At 43.4% G+C, this 21,781-nt stretch overlaps 1 protein-coding gene across 1 annotated transcript in view; it reads left to right on the forward strand.

Moving 5' to 3' along the window:
* The first annotated feature begins 1,246 nt into the window (after window positions 1-1,246).
* The window catches only part of DKK3 (dickkopf WNT signaling pathway inhibitor 3), a 64,317-nt gene continuing 43,782 nt past the window's right edge, over window positions 1,247-21,781 (forward strand). The window contains exons 1-3 of the mRNA XM_027852592.1: window positions 1,247-1,537; window positions 13,370-13,507; window positions 14,104-14,184. Coding sequence (XP_027708393.1) covers window positions 1,262-1,537; window positions 13,370-13,507; window positions 14,104-14,184 — 495 coding nt within the window. The 5' untranslated portion in view covers window positions 1,247-1,261. The remainder of the gene's footprint in view (window positions 1,538-13,369; window positions 13,508-14,103; window positions 14,185-21,781) is intronic.

Below are 21,781 nucleotides of genomic sequence, written 5' to 3' on the forward strand. Positions count from 1 at the left end.
GTCGGAGCCCCGGAACCCCTCAGCCTTCCCCGCCCCACCCCGCCCCTCTCCCAAGCATCTTGGACCGCCCCAGGAGTGCCGGGGTTCCAGCCAATCGCGGAGGGCTGCGCAGACAGCCCGCCTCCGATCGGACTGCCTGGCAGGCAGGCAGGCAGGCTGTCTAGCGAGCTTTGCTGCGGACGGATCTCAGGCGGGTACCAGCAGCCGCATCTCCTAGTCCTTTAGGTCTGGCCCTCCTGCTCTGGCCACTCGCGGGAGCCGCCCGGTTCTCCCCGCAGCAGCGGCGGCGCCGGCCTTTCGGGGAAGCTCAGGTCAGCCAAGCCAAGACCACCTCGGTACAGGGGGGCGATGGCGGAGGCCCGATACGGGGGAAGGAGCGAGCGAGCTGGGAGAGGGAATGAGAGGGGGTATCCCTAGGGACCAGGCACAGAATGCAAGAAGCTGGAAGAAGCTAGGGCGGGGGACAGAAAGTCCAGACCCGTAGGCAGGCAGGGACCTCAGCGTGGGGAGGGTGGGGAGAGGCGGCAGCGCTAGGAGAAGGGACAGGACCCTTAGTCAGGGGCTGGGGGCATCCCTGGGGAGGAGCTGGAGGGAGCTGGGGGAAGGGGGAAATGAAGGGTAAGATTGGTGGGAGTGGGAAGGGGGTAGGCGTAGGATGGAGGAAGGGAGGCAAGAAAGGCAGCTCTGGGAGGAGTTCAGGGAAAGAGACGGGGCATTCCTGGGGAGGGGTTGGAAGGGGGGGGATGGGGTATACCAGAAGGGGAGAAGATTGGAGGTAAATGGGGAGGGAGGGAGAAGAGACGGGGCTGGAAGGGGTCTTAAGGGGACAGCGCTGGGAGGGGGCTCAGGTGAAAGACTGGGGATATCCCTGGGGAAAGGCTGGAAGGAGAAAGAACGAAAGAAGGGGGGAGGATTGGAGCGAGATGAGGAGGAAGGGAGGGGGAAGGATCAGAGATGGAGGGGGGCTCAGGAAAGGATTGGGGAGACTTCCCTGGAGAAAGGCCAGAGGGAGCTGGGGAGTGAAGCACGGAGCCCAGGGGGCCAGTACTGCCGAAGGGGGGTGGTGTCGGGGCTGGGCTCTGGGCCAGGGCCTAGAGCATCTCCTGGAGCAGGGTAGAGAAAAGGAGGGAGGGCTGGTCAGCTGCAGGGGAAGGGAAGGGTGCTGGGGGAGGCAGCGAACTGCAGGGACAGGGCAGCAACAGGACCTGAGTGTCACCCCCTGGCTCTTTCCCCGCACAGGCAGCCGCTGAAGGCGCTGAGGATGCTGCTGCTTCAGAGGATGCTGCTGTTCCCGAGGCTGCTGCTGCTGCTCGGGCTCCTGGCTGGAGCGGGGCGAGCCGCCCCGGCCCCCTCCACCCTGCCCATCAGCCCCTCTCCCTTCCCCAAGGTCCCCTCCCACGCATCCCAGGCCCAGCGGGAAGGGCCCCTGCCTGCCCTCGCCTTTCCGCAGGAAGAAGCCACTCTCGACGAGATGTTCCGTGAGGTGGAGGAATTGATGGAAGACACGCAGCACAAGCTGCAGAGCGCCGTGGATGAGGTGGGTGCGCTGACCCAGTGATCGAACCGGCATCTAGGCTCTGCAGATAGCAGCCCGAGGAAGCTAGACCCTGGGCCCGATTACTAGCGAGGTCCTGTGCGGGTGGGCGGAGATGGCGTGTGCCCCAGGTCAGCCAGTCATTCAACAAGCGTTTACCAAGCACATACTATGCTGTGCTAAGAGCAAGTGGCCATGGTCCAATCATCTTGGGTCCAAGTCCATCCAGAGGGAATCATCAGGGCACCTGCCCTGCCTTCGGAGAGACAATCCAATAGCCTTGATTAGACTCAGGAAAGAAGTCGAAGGAGGCTTTTCCTGCAGAGCTCGATGATAACAACCCCCATTTGCTATTCCACAGTCCACAGGAGCTGGGGTTTCCTGCTGGTGAGCTCACCTCTCATCCAGGTGTTTTCTCCTCTATCTCCTGCCCTGTGGCTACTTCCAGCCTCTATCAAAGGGGAATCGGTAATAGAAAAGGATTCTGGGAAATGTAGGGGCTTTGTTATCAACCCAAGTACAATTTGGAGACAAGAAAAAGTAGTCAGAAATGTTCTTGCCCCTGGGCCTCCCAAATGAGGTCAGGCTTTCACAGAATCGGGTCTGAACAACTCAACCATTATTTATTAAGCATTCATGCTGTTCAAAGCACTGTGCTGGGTTCTGGAAATACAAATACAACAGTCCCTGGCCTCAGGGAACTTAGTTTACTGGGGGATAGGAAGCATGCAGGTAAATTGCAGAGAGAGAAAACAGTTAACACCTAATGTGACCAGGAAAAGAACCTTAAAAGAAGATAAGGATTTTAAAAGGCAAAAGTAAAGAGGGAATATATTCCAGGCATAGGAGTATAGGGAGACAGCTGGGGCAAAAACAGACAGGAAATAGAATTCTGAATTTGGAGAATAGCTAGGAGTCCAGTTTGGCTGAAACACAGAGTGTACATGGAAGCCACATGAAATAAGTCTGGAAATGTAGGTTGGAGCCAGATAGTGGAGGGCTCTAAATCCCAAGCTGAGGAGTGTGGATTTCATCCTCAAGGTAATAGGGAGCCACTGAAAATTTTTGAGCAAAAGAATGGTGAGGGAAGACCTGTACCTTGGGAAGATTATTTTGGCATCTGTGTGAATATGATAGATTAGAGATGAAAGATTGTGTATGTGTATGTGATTTGTCCTTTGTTCTGGAAGAGGACCATGACATCAGGGAGATGATGACGTGATGCATTTAATTGGATTTGAGTGAGGCAGGGCTGTGCAAAGTCACCAGCCTCACTTTCTCCTACAGAGCCATCTGAGTCCAGTGGCCAGATATAGATCAAGACCACTGGAGATGGCCCAGAATGCAGTGGGAGACAGCCTTTTTAAGCTTAGATCTTTCCCTTTTCTCACTTTGAGTGAGGCAACACCCATTCAGTGAATATGCCTGTTGAAGAAGTGAGTCAAGACCCCTTTAATTAAAAGAAAAAAAAATCAAACTGGGAGGGATAGAACCTCAGGGTTGTTGGCCAAAAGAGAAACAATTACTATTCATGTACACTCTGAGCCAGGAGGGCCCAAAAAATAGCCATTAAGTGGTGCTTGGGCAGGGACTTATTGGTGTCCAACCAATGGGATCCAGAGTGAATTGGGTTTTAGACATGGTCTTTGAGAAAGAAATCTAGTCAGAAAACTCCAAGATAACTAGGTAGGTTTCACCCATCAAAATGTATCTTCCTTTCTTATCATCCTCAAGTAAGGGTATGGTACCCCATTTCAAGAGAGGAGAGAAGAGGAGGAGATGAGTTGCCCAACTGGAACTGGCCAGCTGGGGCCCCATTTGGGCAGAGCTGGGAGAACTAAAAACTGGAACACCAACTGGTTGCAACAAGCCAATGGAGAGGTGACAGAGGCCTTACACAGGGCAGTGGCCTTGTCAGCAGAAAGAAAGGAACAGACACAGGGGATGATCTAGGGTTGGAGCAAGGTGCCAAGGGTGCAGGTGCTAATGTTGTAAGTTCCAGGACCCACTCCAATCTTATGCCCCTTAGCCCTATTCTTTCATGAGTATTGCTGGGGCTGTTTGGTTCTGTGAAACTGCTTTCTAGTGCCACAGCCCCTGATCCGAAGGCAGGCAGGTCTGTACCGACATCATGGGTAGGTGGGTAACCTAGCAGTCACTTTCCTTTTTGTGAGGAAGCGAAATCGCTTAAAATTTCATTTCCCCTTGATCTATCTTGTTAACCATTTTCACTTTTTAAAAATAAGCTTTAATATTGTCCCTTTTTTTGTTAACACCACATTAATTTCTGGATATCACCTCACCTCAACCACCTAGGAGTGAAACCTTTCCTTCTAATAAAGAGAAACTTTTTAAAAAAGCACCCATTTTAGAAACAATTGATACCATAACTGTATCTGACAATGGATATTGTCGTCCTGCACCCATATTTCCCCACCTCTCTTTCAGGAATTAGGAAATGTGGTTCATTTTCTGTTTAGGATGAAGACTGGGTATTAAAATTACTTAGAATTCATTGGTCTATCTTTTTTTCAGGGCTTAAGGTTTGAAATTCATCCTTATTACTCAGTTGATATACTCTTCAGAAAAGAGTCAGCTAGATGTCCAAAGTGACAGGAAGCCCAACAGTTGCCCCTTTCTTCCTTGGTCAGAGTGGCTCTGACTAAGCCTATGCGTTTGTCTCACTTCATCCAGTGCCAAGAAAAATTTCCAAGCTGTTTAGACTCTGCCTTACCTAGAGTACTACATGTAACACTTTGCTTAAATGCTAAGATGTTTCTCACCAAAGGGAATAGTTCTTTTGTCTTTTCTAACGCTGGGTTGTGTCCCAGTTGGCATGTGCTGGGCCAGCTTGTATCAAAAGATTCTAGATTTAGTTAGAAGAAATCTAACAAAATCATCTGGAAATCAACTCAGATCATCTAGTCTACACGTCCCCCTTCATTTTACATTTAAGGAAACAGAGATCCCAAGAGGTTGTGACTTGGTCATGATCAAATGGAGCCCGTGTAGAATTGTGGAAAGAGCCCCAGAGTCAAAAGACCTGATTTTGAATCCTGGTTCTACTAGTTATTATCTGTAGGATCTTGGCTTAACTTGGCTTAACTTAACTTTTCTAGGCCTCTCAGTTACCTCATCTCTAGATCTAAGAGGTCAGTCTAGATGATGTCTAACATCCCTTTGAGCCCTGACTTTATTATCCCATGATCCTGTCTTACAAACAGTCTGGGTTTGATTCCCAACCGATATAAAAATGGTCCGTATCCTGGCACCCTAATTTTCTATTTCCTGATGTCTGCTGAAGGATGCTAGAAAGGAGTGATAAGACAGAGGGAAGCCAGACAGGCCGGGAAAGTAGCACTTCAGCTTAACTTTGCTATGTCAGAGTTGGTTCATCTCATACTGCCTCCATTTTCAGAGAGATACGGCTATGTGAACCCTGGCCTTGCTGAAGGCTGACTCATACGTTTCCTTTAGCTTATTTCAACTTTTTCTAAGCAAGAAAGTGGATTCCCACCAAAAAGAAAGAGGGCAACCCCGTATTTTATTTCAGTGTTGAAACTTTTTTTTCCATTTTCCATAAAACTTGAATTGGCATTTGAAACTTTAACCCCGAACAGGCATTGGTGCTAGAAGGAATCTGGGAATGACTTGATTGACCAAATGTAAATTCAAAGTGTGGCCATGTCTCATTTTGTGGCTATATTATCCGCAATGACCAGATATTGCTCAAATTACCAGTTAGTGTTCCATAATGGGCATTGGCTAAGAATGTTGTGAAGGGTTAGTTTAAATCCTTCCCTGATGCTAGAAAAATTAGTGACGGAGAGATAGGAATATAGAGTGGCCAATGACCTTAATCACAGTCTGAATATCTGACTTTAGTTAAATCCCTAAGTCACTTTACATACCTGAGCCTCAGTGTCTTTATCTGGAAAATGGAGATAATAATACTTATAAATATTTACCTTGAAGGATAGTAGCAAATGAGATAATTCAATTCATTAGCATATATTAAACACCTACTATGTTCTAGGCACCATACTAGGTTCTAGGGACATAAAGATATAAATAATAGCCCCTGCCTTCAAGGAATTTACATTTTACTGGGGTTGGTACAGCATGTTTGCAAGTAAAACTAAAATATATGAAAAGTAACACAAAGTAACTTCAAGAGGGAAGAAAGTACCACTACCTGTGGTGGCATCTGAGCTATGCTTTGAAGGAAGTGAAGATAAGAAAGACATGTGTCCCTGACGTGGGAGACCATGTATGCAATGACGCAGAGACAGGAGATGGGACGTAGTGTATTGGGAACAGGTGTAGACTGTGCTAGGAAATGTTTGTAAATGTAATGAAGTGCTACGTGTAGCTTGAGCTATAATATATACTTGCTCCAATGGCACACAGGGACAAGTTACTTCTGCTCTCTAGGATTTCAGTTTCCTCACCATTCCATAATGAGAAGGTTGGATCTGTAAGTTCCCTTGCAGGGAAATCTTTGACTCTGTAAAGTTCACGTCATGCCGGGTTGGTATTCTAGAATCTGAACTGGAAGGCTACTTCAGAGCCTATCTGGTCCAAAATATACCTGCCTGAGAAGCTTCTCTACGATGTTGCTGCCAATTGGTTATTCAGCATCTCGTTGAAGATTTGAGATGTGAAGGAACCCACTGCTTGCTGAAGAAGCCCATTCTAGTTTGGATCACTCTAGTTGTTAGGAAGCTTACTCCTATACACTCTCAATCATTTTTCGATCGCGTACAACTCTTTGTGACCCCATTTGGGGTTTTCTTGGCAAAAATACTGGAGTGGTTTTTCATTTCCTTCTCCAACTCATTTTACAGATGAGGAAACTGAGGCAGAGTTAAGTCACACAGCTAGTAAGCGTCTGAGGCCAGATTTAAACTCAGGAAGATGAATCCTCCTAATTCCAGGTCTGGCACTCTATCCACCATGCCACCTAGCTGCCCATCCCCGTAGACATAGAGGGCCTAAATCTGCCCCTCTGCAGCTTCCACCCACTGCTTTGACTTCTACCTTTTGGGTGCAGGCAGAATGAGACTAATTCCAAGTTAGATCTTGCTAATCCTTTCCTTCCTGAGGCAGCTAGGTGGCACAGAGGATAGAACACTGGATCAGGAGTTAGGAAGACTTGAGTTCAAATTTGCCCTGAGACACTTAGTAGCTGCATGACCTTGGATAAGTCATTTAACCTCTGTCTGCCTCAGTTTCCTCAACTATAAGATGTGGGAATTACAAAACACCCATCTTCCAGGGTTGTTGTAAGAAAGAAATATCTACAAATCACCTTACATATAGTAGGTGCTTAATAAATGCTTGTTTCCTTCATTTCTATTCAATCCCTGGTGGTCTGCCCCCCCCCACCCCAGGTAAGGAGGGTGATATATTTCTACATGAAAGCAGTAGTGTTCTTATCAAGACAGCTTTGTTTCTTTTCCATTGCTGAAAAGTGGGGACCTTGCAGATCTAACTCAACTTAAGACATCAGTTTTTTATAGAGTTATGCCCTGATTTTGCCATTAAATTTATTTCTCAGCATTTCATATGGTTCAGCTGCATCAGGCTGTTGGTTTCCTGAAAATGGGGAAAAACAAGTTACATTCAATTGTAAGTCATTGGTGGAAGATGTGAGTAAAGCACCAGGCATTACAAACTGATCCTGTCATCCAGTTTGGTGATAACAGCAGTTACTACTTATTTTCTGCCTAGCTCTCTACTTTAGCTCTAGTTTGCAAAATGTTTCCATGTGTCCTGGTGTATTCGATCTACACAACAGTCTTGCAAGTTAGAAAAGGTAGGGACTATGTCTTCTGCTCCCAATAATTTGCAGAGGCAGCTTGGTGTAGCGAATAGAGTATTTTACATGGGATCAGGAAGACCTGGGTTTGAATCCTGCCTCAGATTCTTATTAGCTATTCAACCCTGAGGAAGTCACTTAACCTTAGCCTCCACTTCATCCTCTGTAAAATGGGAATAATACTATTATTCCTTCAAAGGGTCATTTTGGGGATCAGTGAAGTGATCTAAGTAAAACACTTGGAAAACTTTAAAGCACTGTAGAATTGTTGTTTGTTATTGTTTTCTATAGGAATTGTAGAACGATTGTCTGGGAGACCTAGGTTCTAGTCCTAGTTCTGCTAGAAGCAGTGTGGCAGAATAGATAGAACACTGGACTTGGTATCATGAAGTCCTGGGTTTGAATCCCACCTCAGACATTCATTAACTATGTAGTGACTCCCAGTCAATCAATCAACAAGCATTTTCTAAGTTCCAGACACTGAGCTAGGCACTGGGGATGCAAATACAAAGAAATAACTAGTCCTTACTCTCAAGGAACTTATAATCTAGCAAATAATTCTATCAAGGCAAGTCACTTCACCTCTCTGGATCTCAGTTTCCCAATCTGTAAAATGGAAAGGGGGTAGACTAGGTGATCTCTAAGGTCCCTTTCAGCCCTAAATCTATGATCCTACAATGTAACCTTGTACTTGCATCATCTCTGGGCCTCGGTTTCCCATATGTGAAATGTAAGGGTCAGACTAAAGGGTCATCATAAGATCACAGATTTAGAGCTGGAAGGGTCCTTAGAGATTGCCTAGGCCAAACCCCTTGTTTTATAGAGAAGAAACTATGACCCAGAGAGAAGTGACTTGCCTGAGCCTATCAGAGATGGAGTTTGAACCCATGTTTTCTTCCTCTGGATTCTCTGCTCTTTCTACCACACCGTGCTGCCTCTCTGTTCCTTCCTGGCTCTAGCATTCTTTGTTTATTTATGATCGTGGAGAATCTAATCACTTGCTGTATGGTCAGATTGTGTTATTGCTAGATGGGTGGAACCCAAGTCCTGAGCTGGAATGAAGATCTTTCCCCTATTATCACATTATGCCCCCATAATGGGCTCATGGAAACAATAAGTTTCGTATGTGCCGTATTTAATAGGCTACATAGTCTTTCTGTGTTGAATATAACATGCTAAATGCCCAAGATTGCCTGCTAGGGCAATAATAGTTATGGGTGCATAGAATTTCCATGATAAAACTGCACTTTCAGTGGTTTATGATGTTGTTAAAAAGTCTGTAGCTCATTCTGCTGAGAATAATTTTACACAAAGACTCATTTCTGTTACATTTAGGGAAGTGGAGACTTGCTCGTTATTTGGTTATTTGATCGACATAGGAAACCAAATTGAATCATTCACATGCCAAAGTGGATTGTTTTCCCTTGGCATAGATGGCTAGTGAGCTAGATCATTTATTAAGTTCTTACCATGTGCTAGGAACTGAAGCTGCATAGAACAAATTAACCATGTAATGGCCAAAGTGCCATTTCTTTCTTAGTAGATGACCTTGCCTCCTACTTTGTGGAAAATATTGAGATGACCTGGCATGAGTTCCAATCTTTGGACACACCTAAATCTATCCTTCCCATCCGTCCCTCTCTATATGAAAATCTCTATAGAAAGTTTCTCTATGTATGGTCACTATAGAAAAGACTTCTCTGAAACTAACCCCTTCTTCTCTTTTTTAAATTAATTTATTTATTTTTAGTTTTCAACATTCACTTCCACAAGATTCTTAGCTCCAAATTTTCTCCCCTTCTCGTCCTTCCCCCCACCCCAGGATGGCATGCATTCTGAATACCCCTTCCTCTAATCTGCCCTCCCTTCTATATCTCCCCCCCTTCTCTTATCCCCTTCCTCTTCAATTTTCCTGTAGGGCAGGATAGATTTCTATACCCCATTTCCTACATATCTTATTTCCCAGTTGCATGTGAAAACAATTTTTTTTTAACATTTGTCTTTAAAACTTTGGGTTCCAAATTTTCTCCTTTCCTCCCTCCCCACCCACCCTCATTGAGAAGGCAGGCAACTCGATACAGGTTATACATGTGTAGTCATGCAAAAACACTTCCATAGTAGTCCTGTTATGAAAAACTAAGTATATTTCCCTTCATCCTATCCTACCCCCCATTTGTTCTATTCTCTCTTTTGACCCTGTCGCTCCTTAGAATAACCCTTTCTCCTCTTTAGCTAGCTTAAAACTGCACTAAGACTTTTGGGATGTCATACATTCTGATTTTTATCTATTTCTGATTCCCTCTCCCAGTATTGGAGCCCATAGATTCTCTCTCTCTGTCTCTGTCTCTGTCTCTCCTCTCTGCCCCCTCTGTTTCTCTCTCTCTCTTTCTGTCTCTGTCTCTCCTCTCTGCCCCCTCTGTCTCTCTTTGTCTCTGTCTCTGTCTCTCTTCTCTGCCCCCTCTGTCTTTCTCTCTCTGTCTCTGTCTCTCCTCTCTGCCCCTCTCTCTGTCTGTCTTTCCCTCCCTCCCTCTCATTTTAGTTTCAATCTCTCCCCATAATGACAGAATTTGATCATTTTCAGAGTTGAAAGGGACCTCAGTAGTCATCTAGTCAATCAGCAAGCACTTCTTAAGCCCCTACTATGTGCCAGGCACGGCAGTGAGGATTCAAGTACAAAGAGTGAAATAGGCCCTGCTTACAAGAAGCTAAATCCAGGTCACACCTGAAGAAGGCTCCCCCTCCAACATAGCTGAGAAGTGACCACTCATTCTTAGCTTGAAGATCTCTGGTGAGAGAATACCTATATCTCACAAGGTAGCCCTCTTCATTTTGGGATAACTCCAATAAATCGCAAGTTGTTCTTCATATTAAGCCAAAATTTGCCTCCACAACTTCTACCCTTTGGTCCCAGTTCTGCCCTCAGGGCCGAGCAGAACAAGACCGATCTTTTCCCCATGTGACGGCCCTTTGTAGTTCCTCCTCTGTACCTACAAATATACTCACCTCTCCCTTACATTATTTTTTTTTTACCTGACAATGTATACTTTATTCTGTGCCCATAATTCACTGCCTCTCAGCTAGGAGGAAAGAGTATGTTTTACTCTTAGTTCTCTGAAATTGATTGCTTTATCGCATTGCTCAAAGTTATAATGTCTTTCAACATTTTTCCCTTTAGTAGTCATTTTATGAATTGTTCTCTTGGGTCTTTGTATTTCATTTTGCATCAATTCATAAAAATCTTCCTATTTCTAAATTTCTTTGAACATAATAGTATTCCATTAAGTTGATATGCAACAATTTGTTCAGCCATTTTCCAGTTGATGGATGCTCATTTTTCTTTTTAGTTCTTTGCTACCACAAAAGTACTGCTATAAATAGATGGATGGATAAATGGATAGCTAGATGAATAGATGGATAGATAGGCAGATATAGGACTTTTCATGAAATTATACAATTTGAAAGTTGGAAGGGATTTCAATGACCATGTAGTTCAACCCATACACAGAAGGAATTACCGTCATGATATACCCACCAACTGGTCATCTAGCCTCATCTTTTTTTTTTTTAAGATTCATTAATTGATTTATTTTTAGTTTTCAACATTCACATCCACAAGATTTTGAGTTCCAGATTTTCTCCCCATCTCATCCCTCCCCCAGCCCCAAGACAGCATGCATTCTGAATACAGAATCTGCCCTCCTTTCTATCTCCCCCCTCCTTCTCTTATCCCCTTCCTTTTCTAGTTTCCTATAGGGCAGGATAGATTTCTATACCCCATTGCCTGTATATCTTATTTCCCAGGTGCATGTGAAAACAATTTTTTAACATTTGTTTTTAAAACTTTAGGTTCCAAATTTTCTTCCTTCCTCCCTCCCCACCCACCCTCATTGAGAAGGCAAGCAACTCGATACAGGTTATACTTGTGTAGTCATGCAAAAAAACCCCAAAACTCTATGTTCTCTACTCTGACCCCTAGCCACCATCCAGTCTGATGCCCTTATTTTGTTGCTAGTATCTTCAAACTGGTGTCTACATGCACTGCTCCCATTTCTTATTGAACCATTCCTTCTGAATCCTTCACACACTGGATTCTGCTCCTAGAGACTGCAGGAGCCCCATGACCTCCCCCTTCCTTCCAGAGCATCTTTTCACATTCACCCTCCTCAGCTTCCCTGTGACGTGTTTCACCAGGGACTGCCTGCTTTTTGAAGCTCTCCTCATGCCTCTACTTTCTCTCTTCTCTCATCTCCTTCCCCCACAAAAAAAGAGCAAAGAAAAGAAAAGAAAAGAAGAGCAAATGTGTATATCTCACCTTTTTTTCCAAACTGGTCTTGCTGTTCCTTACACATAACAAACACTCCATCATCGTTCTCAGTGGCTTTGCTCTGACTGTTCCCCATTCTTGGAACAGACATCCTTTTCACCCCCACCTCTCAGAATCCCTTAGCTTTGTTCGATTTGAGATTCAATGCAAGTATCACCTTGTTTGTACCTGATCCGCACCATCAGCTACTGGCACTTTCTCCCAAAAAACTTCTCTTGTGTTTATCTTGTTTCTATCCTGTATATACCTATCTATGTACACATTCCCCCCACCCCACCCCTAAGCTTCTAAAAGTCATGGACTATTGCTTCTCTATTTCTCTGTTTTTGTAACCCTGACACCTTAGCATAATGCCTGGTACTTCATGGGGGCTTAGATGATTAAGTCCACGTGTCAGTCCTTTATCTATTGGATCACAGAGATCACAGTCTAAATTAAAGCCATATCTCTCAGCTTAGCCTAAGATCATCTTTTTCCCCCAACCCTAACCTCTACCATCCTGGCTGCCCATCCCCAGTAATACTCTATCTTGTCAATGCCTCACTTTAGATGTGGTACCTAGAATTGGTTAAATAGAGTGGTTAAACAGAGGATGACAGCAAGATACCTACCCTGAGCTCAAGGCAATGGTGTAGGTGTTTCTCTATCCCCTGCCCACCATGTCCTAGAGGCAATTGGTTGGCATGATGCATAGAATGCTCACCCTGGAGTTGGGAAGACCTGAATTTAAATCTGGCTTCAGATATTTACTAGCTATGTAACCCTGGGCAAGTAACTTAACCTCTGTTTGCCTCAGTTCTCTCATCTGTAAAATAGGGATAATAATAGCACCAACCTTCCAGGGTTATTATGCCAATCAAATGAGATAATAATTAGAAAGCACTTGGCACCTAGTAGGTACTTAATAAATGTTTATTGATTAGTGAAAGCACTTAGCACAGTGTCTGGTATATTAAAAATGCTATACTGTGTATACATGTTAGCTATTATTATTAGCTATTATTTTCATTTCATTTTTAGCAGTTTTCCAAAGGGCTCTATCTACTGAGGAGCAGATAGTGGTGCACTGGATAGAACATCAGGCCTGGAGTCAGGAAGATGAGTTCAAATCTGGCCTCAGACACTTATTAACTGTGTGATCCTGGATGAGTCACTTAACCCCTATTTGCCTCAGTTCCTCATCTATAAAATGGTGGACATACCAGATAAGGAAATAGAAAACTACTCCAGTATCTTTGCCAAGAAAACTCCATGTATTTTGTCCGCAGGTTCAGGTAGAGTCAGACATGACTGAACTACTAAACAACATACTTGTTCTCAGGTTCTCTGGCTGCATAGGAGTAGGGTTTCATAGAACCCCAGAATTTCAGAACTGGATATCATCATCATCATTTTAAGAGGAAGAAAGTGAAATCTAGACAGGAGTTACTCATTCAAGGTTACACAGAGAGAGAGTGGCAGACGCTAATCTGGGAGTGAGCTCTCCTGACTCCTTGTCCATTGGTTTTTCTGGTTACACCGTGATGCCTTAAGTCATACCACAGTCCTGAGCAGGGAACTGAACCCCAGCTTCCTGTGTCTGAAACAGGGATGAGCACCACCCCCTCGATAACTCCTCTAGTCTGTTGGGATCTGACTGATAACTTTCAGACCCTTCAAGGTACTCATCAAGCTCTTATTAAATTTGTAGATGAAAGCAGAGGAGGAAGCCACCAAGGCGTCATCAGAAGTCCTCTTGCAAGACCTGCCTCCCAATTTCCACAATGACTCCCACAGTGAAGTCAAGATTGGAAACAAAACCATCTACAGGCACCAGGAAATTGACAAGGTATGAGACGTGCACAGCACCTCATCACATCTGTAGCAACGACGTCTCCTTGCATGAAGGGGGAAAGGGGGTTCCTTCCCTTGGGAAAATGGAGGTCTCACAAATCTTTTTTCCAGAGAGGTCTCCCACCCAAGGCCGTGTGGAGTTCTCATGTGTTCAGGGTGTAAGATCTGCATCATTCATTCAACTAATATTTATACTATTTCCACATGGAGATGATAATTACAGCCAGAGACAACTATGAATTTCTCCTTTTCACATGACTTGTTGAATGAAGAAGGGGGAGGACACCCCTGGGGCAGGTGCAGAGGCCTGTTGTGGGGTTCAGACGAGACGTCGTCTGGGAAAGCACTTGAGATACTGTTGAGGGTTATTCACTGGGAAGGCCTGATTGCAGTGATCATTGTCATTATTATTTAGGGCTGAATCTGATTACTTTTCATGTGACTGTGAAAGAAAGGGCGAGTGTTAGCAGTCAAGCTGCTTTTCCAGATGTGTCTCCCTCAGGGAAGGACAGGAGCATGGGACCGACTTGTTGCATAAATCTGGAATCTCATGTTCCATTTGTCCTTACTGTGCCAATGTTTCCATCCTAGGTAACCAACAGTCAAACTGGACAAACAGTTGTTTCAGAGACCATTATTACCACCATAAAGGATGAAGAGAAAAGGAATCACGTAAGTCCTGGCTATTCCTTCTTTATTTCCAGTATTTCAATAATATCAAACCCAAGCATTGGCTTCCACCTTGAGCAAGAGGACAGGACTATACTTAAGGTTGGAAAGGATGTGAAAGGGTCATCTTATCCAATGCTGCCATTTCACAGATGAGAAATATGAGGGCTGGGGGTGGGGGATGGGTCATGGGATCATAGATTTAAATCTGAAAGGGACCTCAGAAGTCATATCTAGACAGATAGAAAAAGCATATATTAAGCACTTATTATATACCAGGTGTAGTTCTAAGAGCTGAGATATAAGTGTAAGCAAGCAGTAGTTGTACCCTTAAGGAAGTTACATTCTAATGGGCAAAGAGAACTTAGAGAGGGGAGCTGAAAACTTGCTCGGTGCCATAGAGTGAAGCAGTCTGGGAAGTTTTATGGAGACCTGGGCCCCAGTAAGATGACGCAAGAGCCAAGGGACTTAGGCACCATGGGCCCCCAACATGGCAGATCAGTTCCCTTAGGCCCATGCAGTTTAACAGTATAAGCCCAAGTGCTATCTGACAGGGCAATGGCTTAGAACTGGAGGAGGGGCTTCCGGCCCTTCCAGAGCTTGCCTCCCTATTGTGTTGGCCTCTGATTACCCAGTGCCACACAAGTTGTCCTGAGATTGAGGTATTCCCCAATATCTTATACTCAGAAAACATAGTGGCCCATTTGTGGACTAGAACTGATGGTTAAGAGTCAAGCAAAGGCAAGATATGAGCCAACAGCAGTGATGGAATCATATACTTTGAATGGGAATAGACTTTAAAGGTCATTAATTCAACACCTTCAATTTTACAGATGGGAAAACTAAGCCCAGAGGGGTTAAGTGACTTGCCCACCCTTATACAAGTACCGCTAGTAGAACTGGGATTTGAACTAAAGTCTTAGGACTTAAAGTTTAGTGATCTATCCACTGTGCTGTCTTAACTCCCAGAAGGTAGTACCTAGTTTCAAATTTCCATGTTTTGAGGAAAAGGGTGGGCCTACATGTCCTCATTCCACTCTACCAGAATAGCTTCAGAACACATATTTAACAGACCCTGAGCTTTGTCCTGTATAGAATGTATAGGGGTCTCTGACTCTATTTTTTTAATTTAAAAAAACTTTGTTGATTTTTTTCCTCCAATATATTTTGATTTCATTAACTATTTGTCCATTACATGTAACAAAAATTTTTTAATATTTGTCTTTTTAAAGTTCCAAATTCTGTCCCTCCTTCCCCCTACCTTGGATAGGCAAGACATTTGACATCAATTATACATGTGATGTCATGCAAAACATATTTGCATTAGTCATGTTGCAAAAGATACTTGTTGATATTTTGAAAGCATCCGGATCATTTCCTGACTCTTTCTTGTCTATAGAATCCTCCTTTATTTAAAAAAAATGAAGTTTAGCAAAACAAATCAATGCATTGGTCATGACTGACAAGGAATGCCTCATTCCACACCTGTGGTCCATCACCTGTCTGCTGAGAGGCAGGAAGCATATTTCGCTGTCAGTTCTCTGAAGTCACACTTGGTTACCTCACCAATCATCACTCTCAGGCCTTTCAGTGTTATGTTTGTTGTCATATAAGTTGTTCTCCAAATATTTTCTACCACATTTATTGCCTCTATTCTATGTGGATTGCATTTCTTCAGAGCAGAACTTCTTAGCTCAGGATCCAGAGATCTCTTAGGGATACACTCCAGAGGGTCGGTGAACTTCACTGGTCAAAAAATAAAATAAAGTAAAATAAACATTCTATCTTTATTTTCATTAACTTTTGGTTTCCTTTCTAATCTATGTATTTTATTTTATGCATTTAAAAGATTATTCTGAGAAGGCGTCCATTGGTTTCACCAGTCTCCCAAATGGGTCCAGGATTCAAAAAGAGTTAAGAAACCCTGCTATAGGGGCAGCTAGGTGGCACAGGAAGTCAGGAGGACCTGAGTTCAAATCCGGTCTCAGACCAGATACTTGACACTTACTAGCTGTGTGACCCTGGGCAAGTCACTTAACCCCAATTGCCTCGCAAAATAAATAAATTTTAAAAAAAGAAACCCTGCTATAGAGGGAGGCAGTGGAGTCCAAGCCTCTTAATGGGATCAAGTAAAGGAAAATTGGGTGCTCCCTGGCCTTGCTGGACCTGGACAGCATGGAGGAAAAGAACTAGGGTTGCTTCTACTGGCCCAGGAGTTAGGCAGCTTGTGGGCTTTTTAAGCACTTCAGATAACAAAAAGTAATTCAAACTAACTTTTGTGCACACTTACCGTGAGCCGCAGAGCCAGACTATCCTGTGGAATAGTAGGGATTCTTAATCCCTTCCAAGAGTCACGAAAACCAGCCTACAGCTTCATAGGGAGAGAGGAAGCTGGCAACTGGGCAGAATCCCTTCTGGCTGAGAACCCAAGAGGAGGCAGTATTGTTTTGTAGAAAGCAAGATGACACGTGTGGGGCTCGGACTGTAGTCTCAGATCTGGTACTAATTTATTGCGGGACTTTGGACCAAGTCCCTTCTTCAATCTGGCCTTGTTCCCTCATCTGTAGGATGAGGACACTGGGCTAGATAAATATCCAAGGTGCTTCCAGCTCTTGACATTCCATTCTATCAATGTCACCGGCTATAGAAAGAGTATATTGTTGGGGCTGAGGGAAAGGAGATAAATACATGTCTGGAAAGGGATCATGGAAATTTTTAGAGAAATGAAAACAAATGGCAGTGATGGGTGAACACCCAAAACAAATCTGAGGAGAATATGAAGATAGCCAGAAATAGGAGGAAATGATAGACTACTGGATTTGGAGATAGAAGACCTAGGTTAGAATCCCAGTTCTGTTATTATTTAGCTGTGTGATTTTGAGCAAGTGACTCATCATTTGTGGAATGAGGAGGTTGGGCTATGTGACCTCTAAGGTCTAGCTCTACATATACATTCCTATAACAGGAAGAATTAAGATCGAGGAATGGAAAAGGAAGATGAGGAGAGTTTAAAAAAAAAAAGGACTGGCAGCTCTTCTCCTTTGAGACTTGGAGTTGCCTCCCCCTCACCCTTTCCCTTAGAGAATAAAGTACATGGTAATTAGCCAGGAAAGAGTGAAAAATGAATTCTTTGGGCCACCTTAGAAAGAATAGTTTAGTATTTTGAATATGCCCTTCCCCAAGATAACACAGTTGGAGAATTTGGGGCTTTATGCAAAGACCCAGCAAGCTAGCTTTGAGCTCAAGCAGAATTCTCCAGTCTGAACATAGATTCCCAGCATTCCAGAGATGGAAGGACCCTCAGAGTCCATCTGGTCCATCATCTACCCAAAGAGGAATCTCTTCTACGTCATCTAGCACTTAGCCACGTCTAGCTTGGAGTAGGTAGTTAATAAACGTTGATTGATCAATCTCTGACAAATGCTTTAGACTTTGTCTTTAGTCAAATGTTGGTATTCTTTCCACTTTAGTGTAGGGAGGGTTAAAGGGAGATTTAGATATAGATGGGCTAAAAATATTATAGTTTCATATATTCTTTCATCTAACTGCATGCTGGCCAACATTTTATCTGACTCCATTACCAATTAATTTATAGTTGAGTAAGTGATAGATTCCAGTCTATGAAGAAAGGGGAAATCATCTGCCATCTTGAAGAAAGAACTTTTCCTGCTGCAAATTTCCATTCCATCCATGCCCTTTGGCTTTGGGGGATTTGATCAGATGTTTAAAATCCTTTGGCTGGTGTGCTTAGGATTGCTGTGAAGGGGAGGGGTAAAGAAAAGGAGGAGGTGAAATGCTGCAAATTGCAAGCTAGGGCCCCTTGCAACTTGCACAGTTAATGATTTTCACAGTTGCTTCTGAAGGTATGTAACGCACAGCAGAAACTGTACCTTAAAAGAAAAAAAAGATTTAAAAAATTCATGCTTTTAGTGAATTATGACATATCATATACAGAGAGTCAACATTTCCAGATTTAAAATCCATAAGTGTAGTTAATTAAAAGGCTGTCACTGGAGGGGCCAAATTCTTCCCTCTCCTCCCCCCTCCTTCTCTCCTTTTCATCTCCTCTTCTTTCCTCCCCTCATCTTTGTATTAAAACATGTAGAAACCTGAAGCTTGTGGAAAGTTACAGGTTATAAGCATAAGAAAGCTTGAAAACTTCATACATCATGTAAATTATTGGGTTGTTTCTAGATCTGGAAGTGGAAAGAAAAGAGGGACAATTGAGTCTGTTATTTCACCTGAGGAGACTGGCCAACAAGAATACTCTGGGTGGGGGGTGGGGGGCTGTCTTGTGGTTTGCCTTCTTTTTGCAGGGCATTCAGCTAGCACCCACTTCACAGGCCAGCAGACAGATGGATTGCTTTCATGGGCAAGGCAGGTTGAGGGGAAGGGGTAGGGAGGGGGAAGCAGAGACTTTGGAGATGGAGAGATCCTTCATAGAGGAATAGAATGTGGTGTGCAGAGCAGAGCTCCCCTTCTGGAATTGAGAAACACGACTGTCTCTTATGTCCTCATTCCTTGGGTGATTAGGTTTCAATTTACTGCAAAGGGCAGGTGGTTATGTCCATCAGACTCTGGACTGTTCAAATACTAGCTCATCTAGGTGAGCTAAAAGGAAGGTTAGAATCCCACCCTCCTATTTTAACAGCAGAGGAAGATGAAATCCGAGAAAGGATAAAGATTGGCAGCATTGACCGAGAGCTGCAAGGGAGCTCTGAGACCATGTAACCCAACCCCCTCATTTTATAGGTGGGGAAACTGAGACACAGTGAGTCACGTACCCAGGATTGCACAGCTTTTGACTATGAATCTGTATACTTTCCACTGCACCACACTGCCTCAGTCTTTTGAATTCATTCATTCAACAAGTATTTCTTTATTAAGCACTTGCTACCTACAGCATGGTGCTAAGAGTTAGGAATGCAAAGACAAAATAAAAAATGGTCCGTCCCTTCAAGAAGCCTTCTTCTATTGGGAGAATGCAATATTTACATGCATAAGTAATTACGTGTCTCATAGCTGTGATTTCATTGGTGTGGGGAAATCTCTTGTACCAGTGGAGGTCAGCAACTTCTATCCTTAGCTTGAGATGCCAAGTGATTAAGTGATTTGCCAGAGACACCAAAGCTAGCTTCCTACATGCCGCTACATGCCCCTGGCTCTTGGACAAAACACGTACAAAGTGAATACAAATAATTTTAGATGTATGTGGCTGGGGTTTGGGGGATGGGAAGTGACTAGCTGCTGTCAGATATTATTTTTAAAATAGTTTTTATTGCTATCTTTTAACATCATATTCATTTTCCCCTCTAACCTTCCTCCTTCCCTTCCAAAGAGCCAGCCCTTATAAATAAAAAATAATATACAATACAAATAAAAACAAAAATAACATACAAAACACAGACAAAAAATAACATACAAATGTAATAACATACAATACAAATACAAACAAAAAATAGCATGCACATACAAATACAAAAAAAAAAACACCAAAAAGAAATAAAGAGGAAGAAAAACATTTTTTAAGCAAAACTAAATGACATGTTGAAAAAATCTGACACCTGCAGGGGTCCCCACACTTGGGCCTGATGGAGTTTTATGAAAGGAACAAGATGTGGTGTCTTCCCACACTGTTAGATGCAGAACCAATGAATGTTGACTATTCTTTCTAGAATTGTGGATATAAAAAGGAGAGGGTTTGAATAACCATTTTAGAGCATACCAAGGGTGAAGGGAAGGGTTCAGGCATTTTTTTTCTTTTTTGAGGATAGGAAACATTTGAACATGTTCACAGGTATAGGGGAAGGAGTGTGGTGCCATGGAGAGATCACTGGATCTGGGTTCTAATCCTACTTCTGCCACTTAATACCCATGTGACCTTGGGCAAGTCATGTAATCTTCTCTGGCCCTCGGTTTTATTTTCTGTAAAAATTAGTGTTTTGGTTTTTTTTTTGCAAGACAGTTGGGGTTAAGTGACTTGCCCAGGGTCACATAGCTAATAAGTGTCAAGTATCTGGTCTGAGACTGGATTTGAACTCAGGTCCGCCTGACTCCAGGGCTGGTGGTCTATCTACCGCGCCACCTAGCTGCCCCCAAAATGAGTGTTCTGAACTAAGTAACTTCTACAGCCCCTTGCTGCCCACAATCTATGATCTATTGGGACTCATGTCAGATGACATTTAAGTTCTGTCCCTGGCTGTGTGACCTTGGACAGTTTACTTAACCTCTCTGACCATTCATTTCCTCATCTATTAAATGGGAAGAATTGTAAAATTGTGAGAAAAATCTTATAGAAATGTGCACTACTATTATTTCTGGGCTAAAAGAACATTTTTAGGGCGGCTAGCTGGCGCAGTGGATAGAGCACAAGCCCTGGAATCAGGAGGACCTGAGTTCAAATCCAGCCTCAGACATATAACACTTACTAGCTGTGTGACCCTGGGCAAGTCACTTAACCCCAATTGCCTCACCAAAAAAAAAAAAAAGTACATTTTCCTCTCTATTCATTAATTCCTCCCAGAGAGATATCAGCTGTTTCTCCTAAAGGCTCTACAGACTGAAATGATGCTTTCTAATAATTTGTTAATTGAGATAAAATTGAACTACAATGAAACATTTTAAAACTCATAATGGGATTTTAAAAATTGGCCCTGGAACTTCCTGGATTAAATATCACTTGACATGTGCAAGGCCCCAACAGGGGCTTGGGAATCTTTGCGCTTAATGCACAAATCAAAGTATGGAGGCATTTCTTATAATGGGCCTTGACCTCTATTCCAAACCAGCAGCACATGTACTATCCTTCAACCGGACAACTGGTGGGGAGAGTTTCCCTATTAGTTTATTTTTTCCTTTCCATGTTTGAGGGAAGGGCCTCCTCATGGGTCGACTTCTTTGGTCATTCAGCCAGCATGTTTTGATGCATATCCTCATTCTTAAATGAACCCAGTTATCTCCAACACGCCTGCCCCTATCAATGAACTTAAGGAGGGGAACAGCCCACGGATGAGAGGCAGACCATAAGAGAAGATACTCGGAAGCCCTAGAAAGGGGGAGGGCTGGAGAAGAGTCTTTGTGCCTTCTCAAAGAGCCCTAAATTCTCTTCAGAGTGGGAAAAGGCAAAGTGTAGCATAATTTCTCAGGGCAGCTGGGTGGCGCAGTGGTGGGCCAAGAGGAGTCTTCCTAAGTTCACATCTGACCCCAGACACTTGTTAGCTGTGCGACCCTGGGCAAGATACTTCATCCTGTTTGCCTCAGTTTCCTCATCTATAAAGATGGGCTTGAGAAGGAAATGGCAAACATTTGTGCATTTGTGCATTTGTTTGTGTGTATATTTGTATATGTGTATTCTTGTGAGCATATATGTATATGTGTGTGAATATATATGTATATGTGCATGTGTGTATATATTGCATTTGTGTGTATATATGTATATGTGCATTTGTGCGTATATGTATACATGCTTTTGTGCGCATATGTGTATATTGCATTTGTGTGTATATATGTACATGTATGTATATGTGCATTTGTGTGTATATATGTATATGTGTATTTGTATGTGTATATATGTACATCTGTATGTGAGAGTATGTATGTA

This window comes from Vombatus ursinus, unplaced genomic scaffold, assembly GCF_900497805.2.
Source record: "Vombatus ursinus unplaced genomic scaffold, bare-nosed wombat genome assembly UNPS02009770.1, whole genome shotgun sequence".
NCBI lineage: Eukaryota > Metazoa > Chordata > Mammalia > Diprotodontia > Vombatidae > Vombatus > Vombatus ursinus.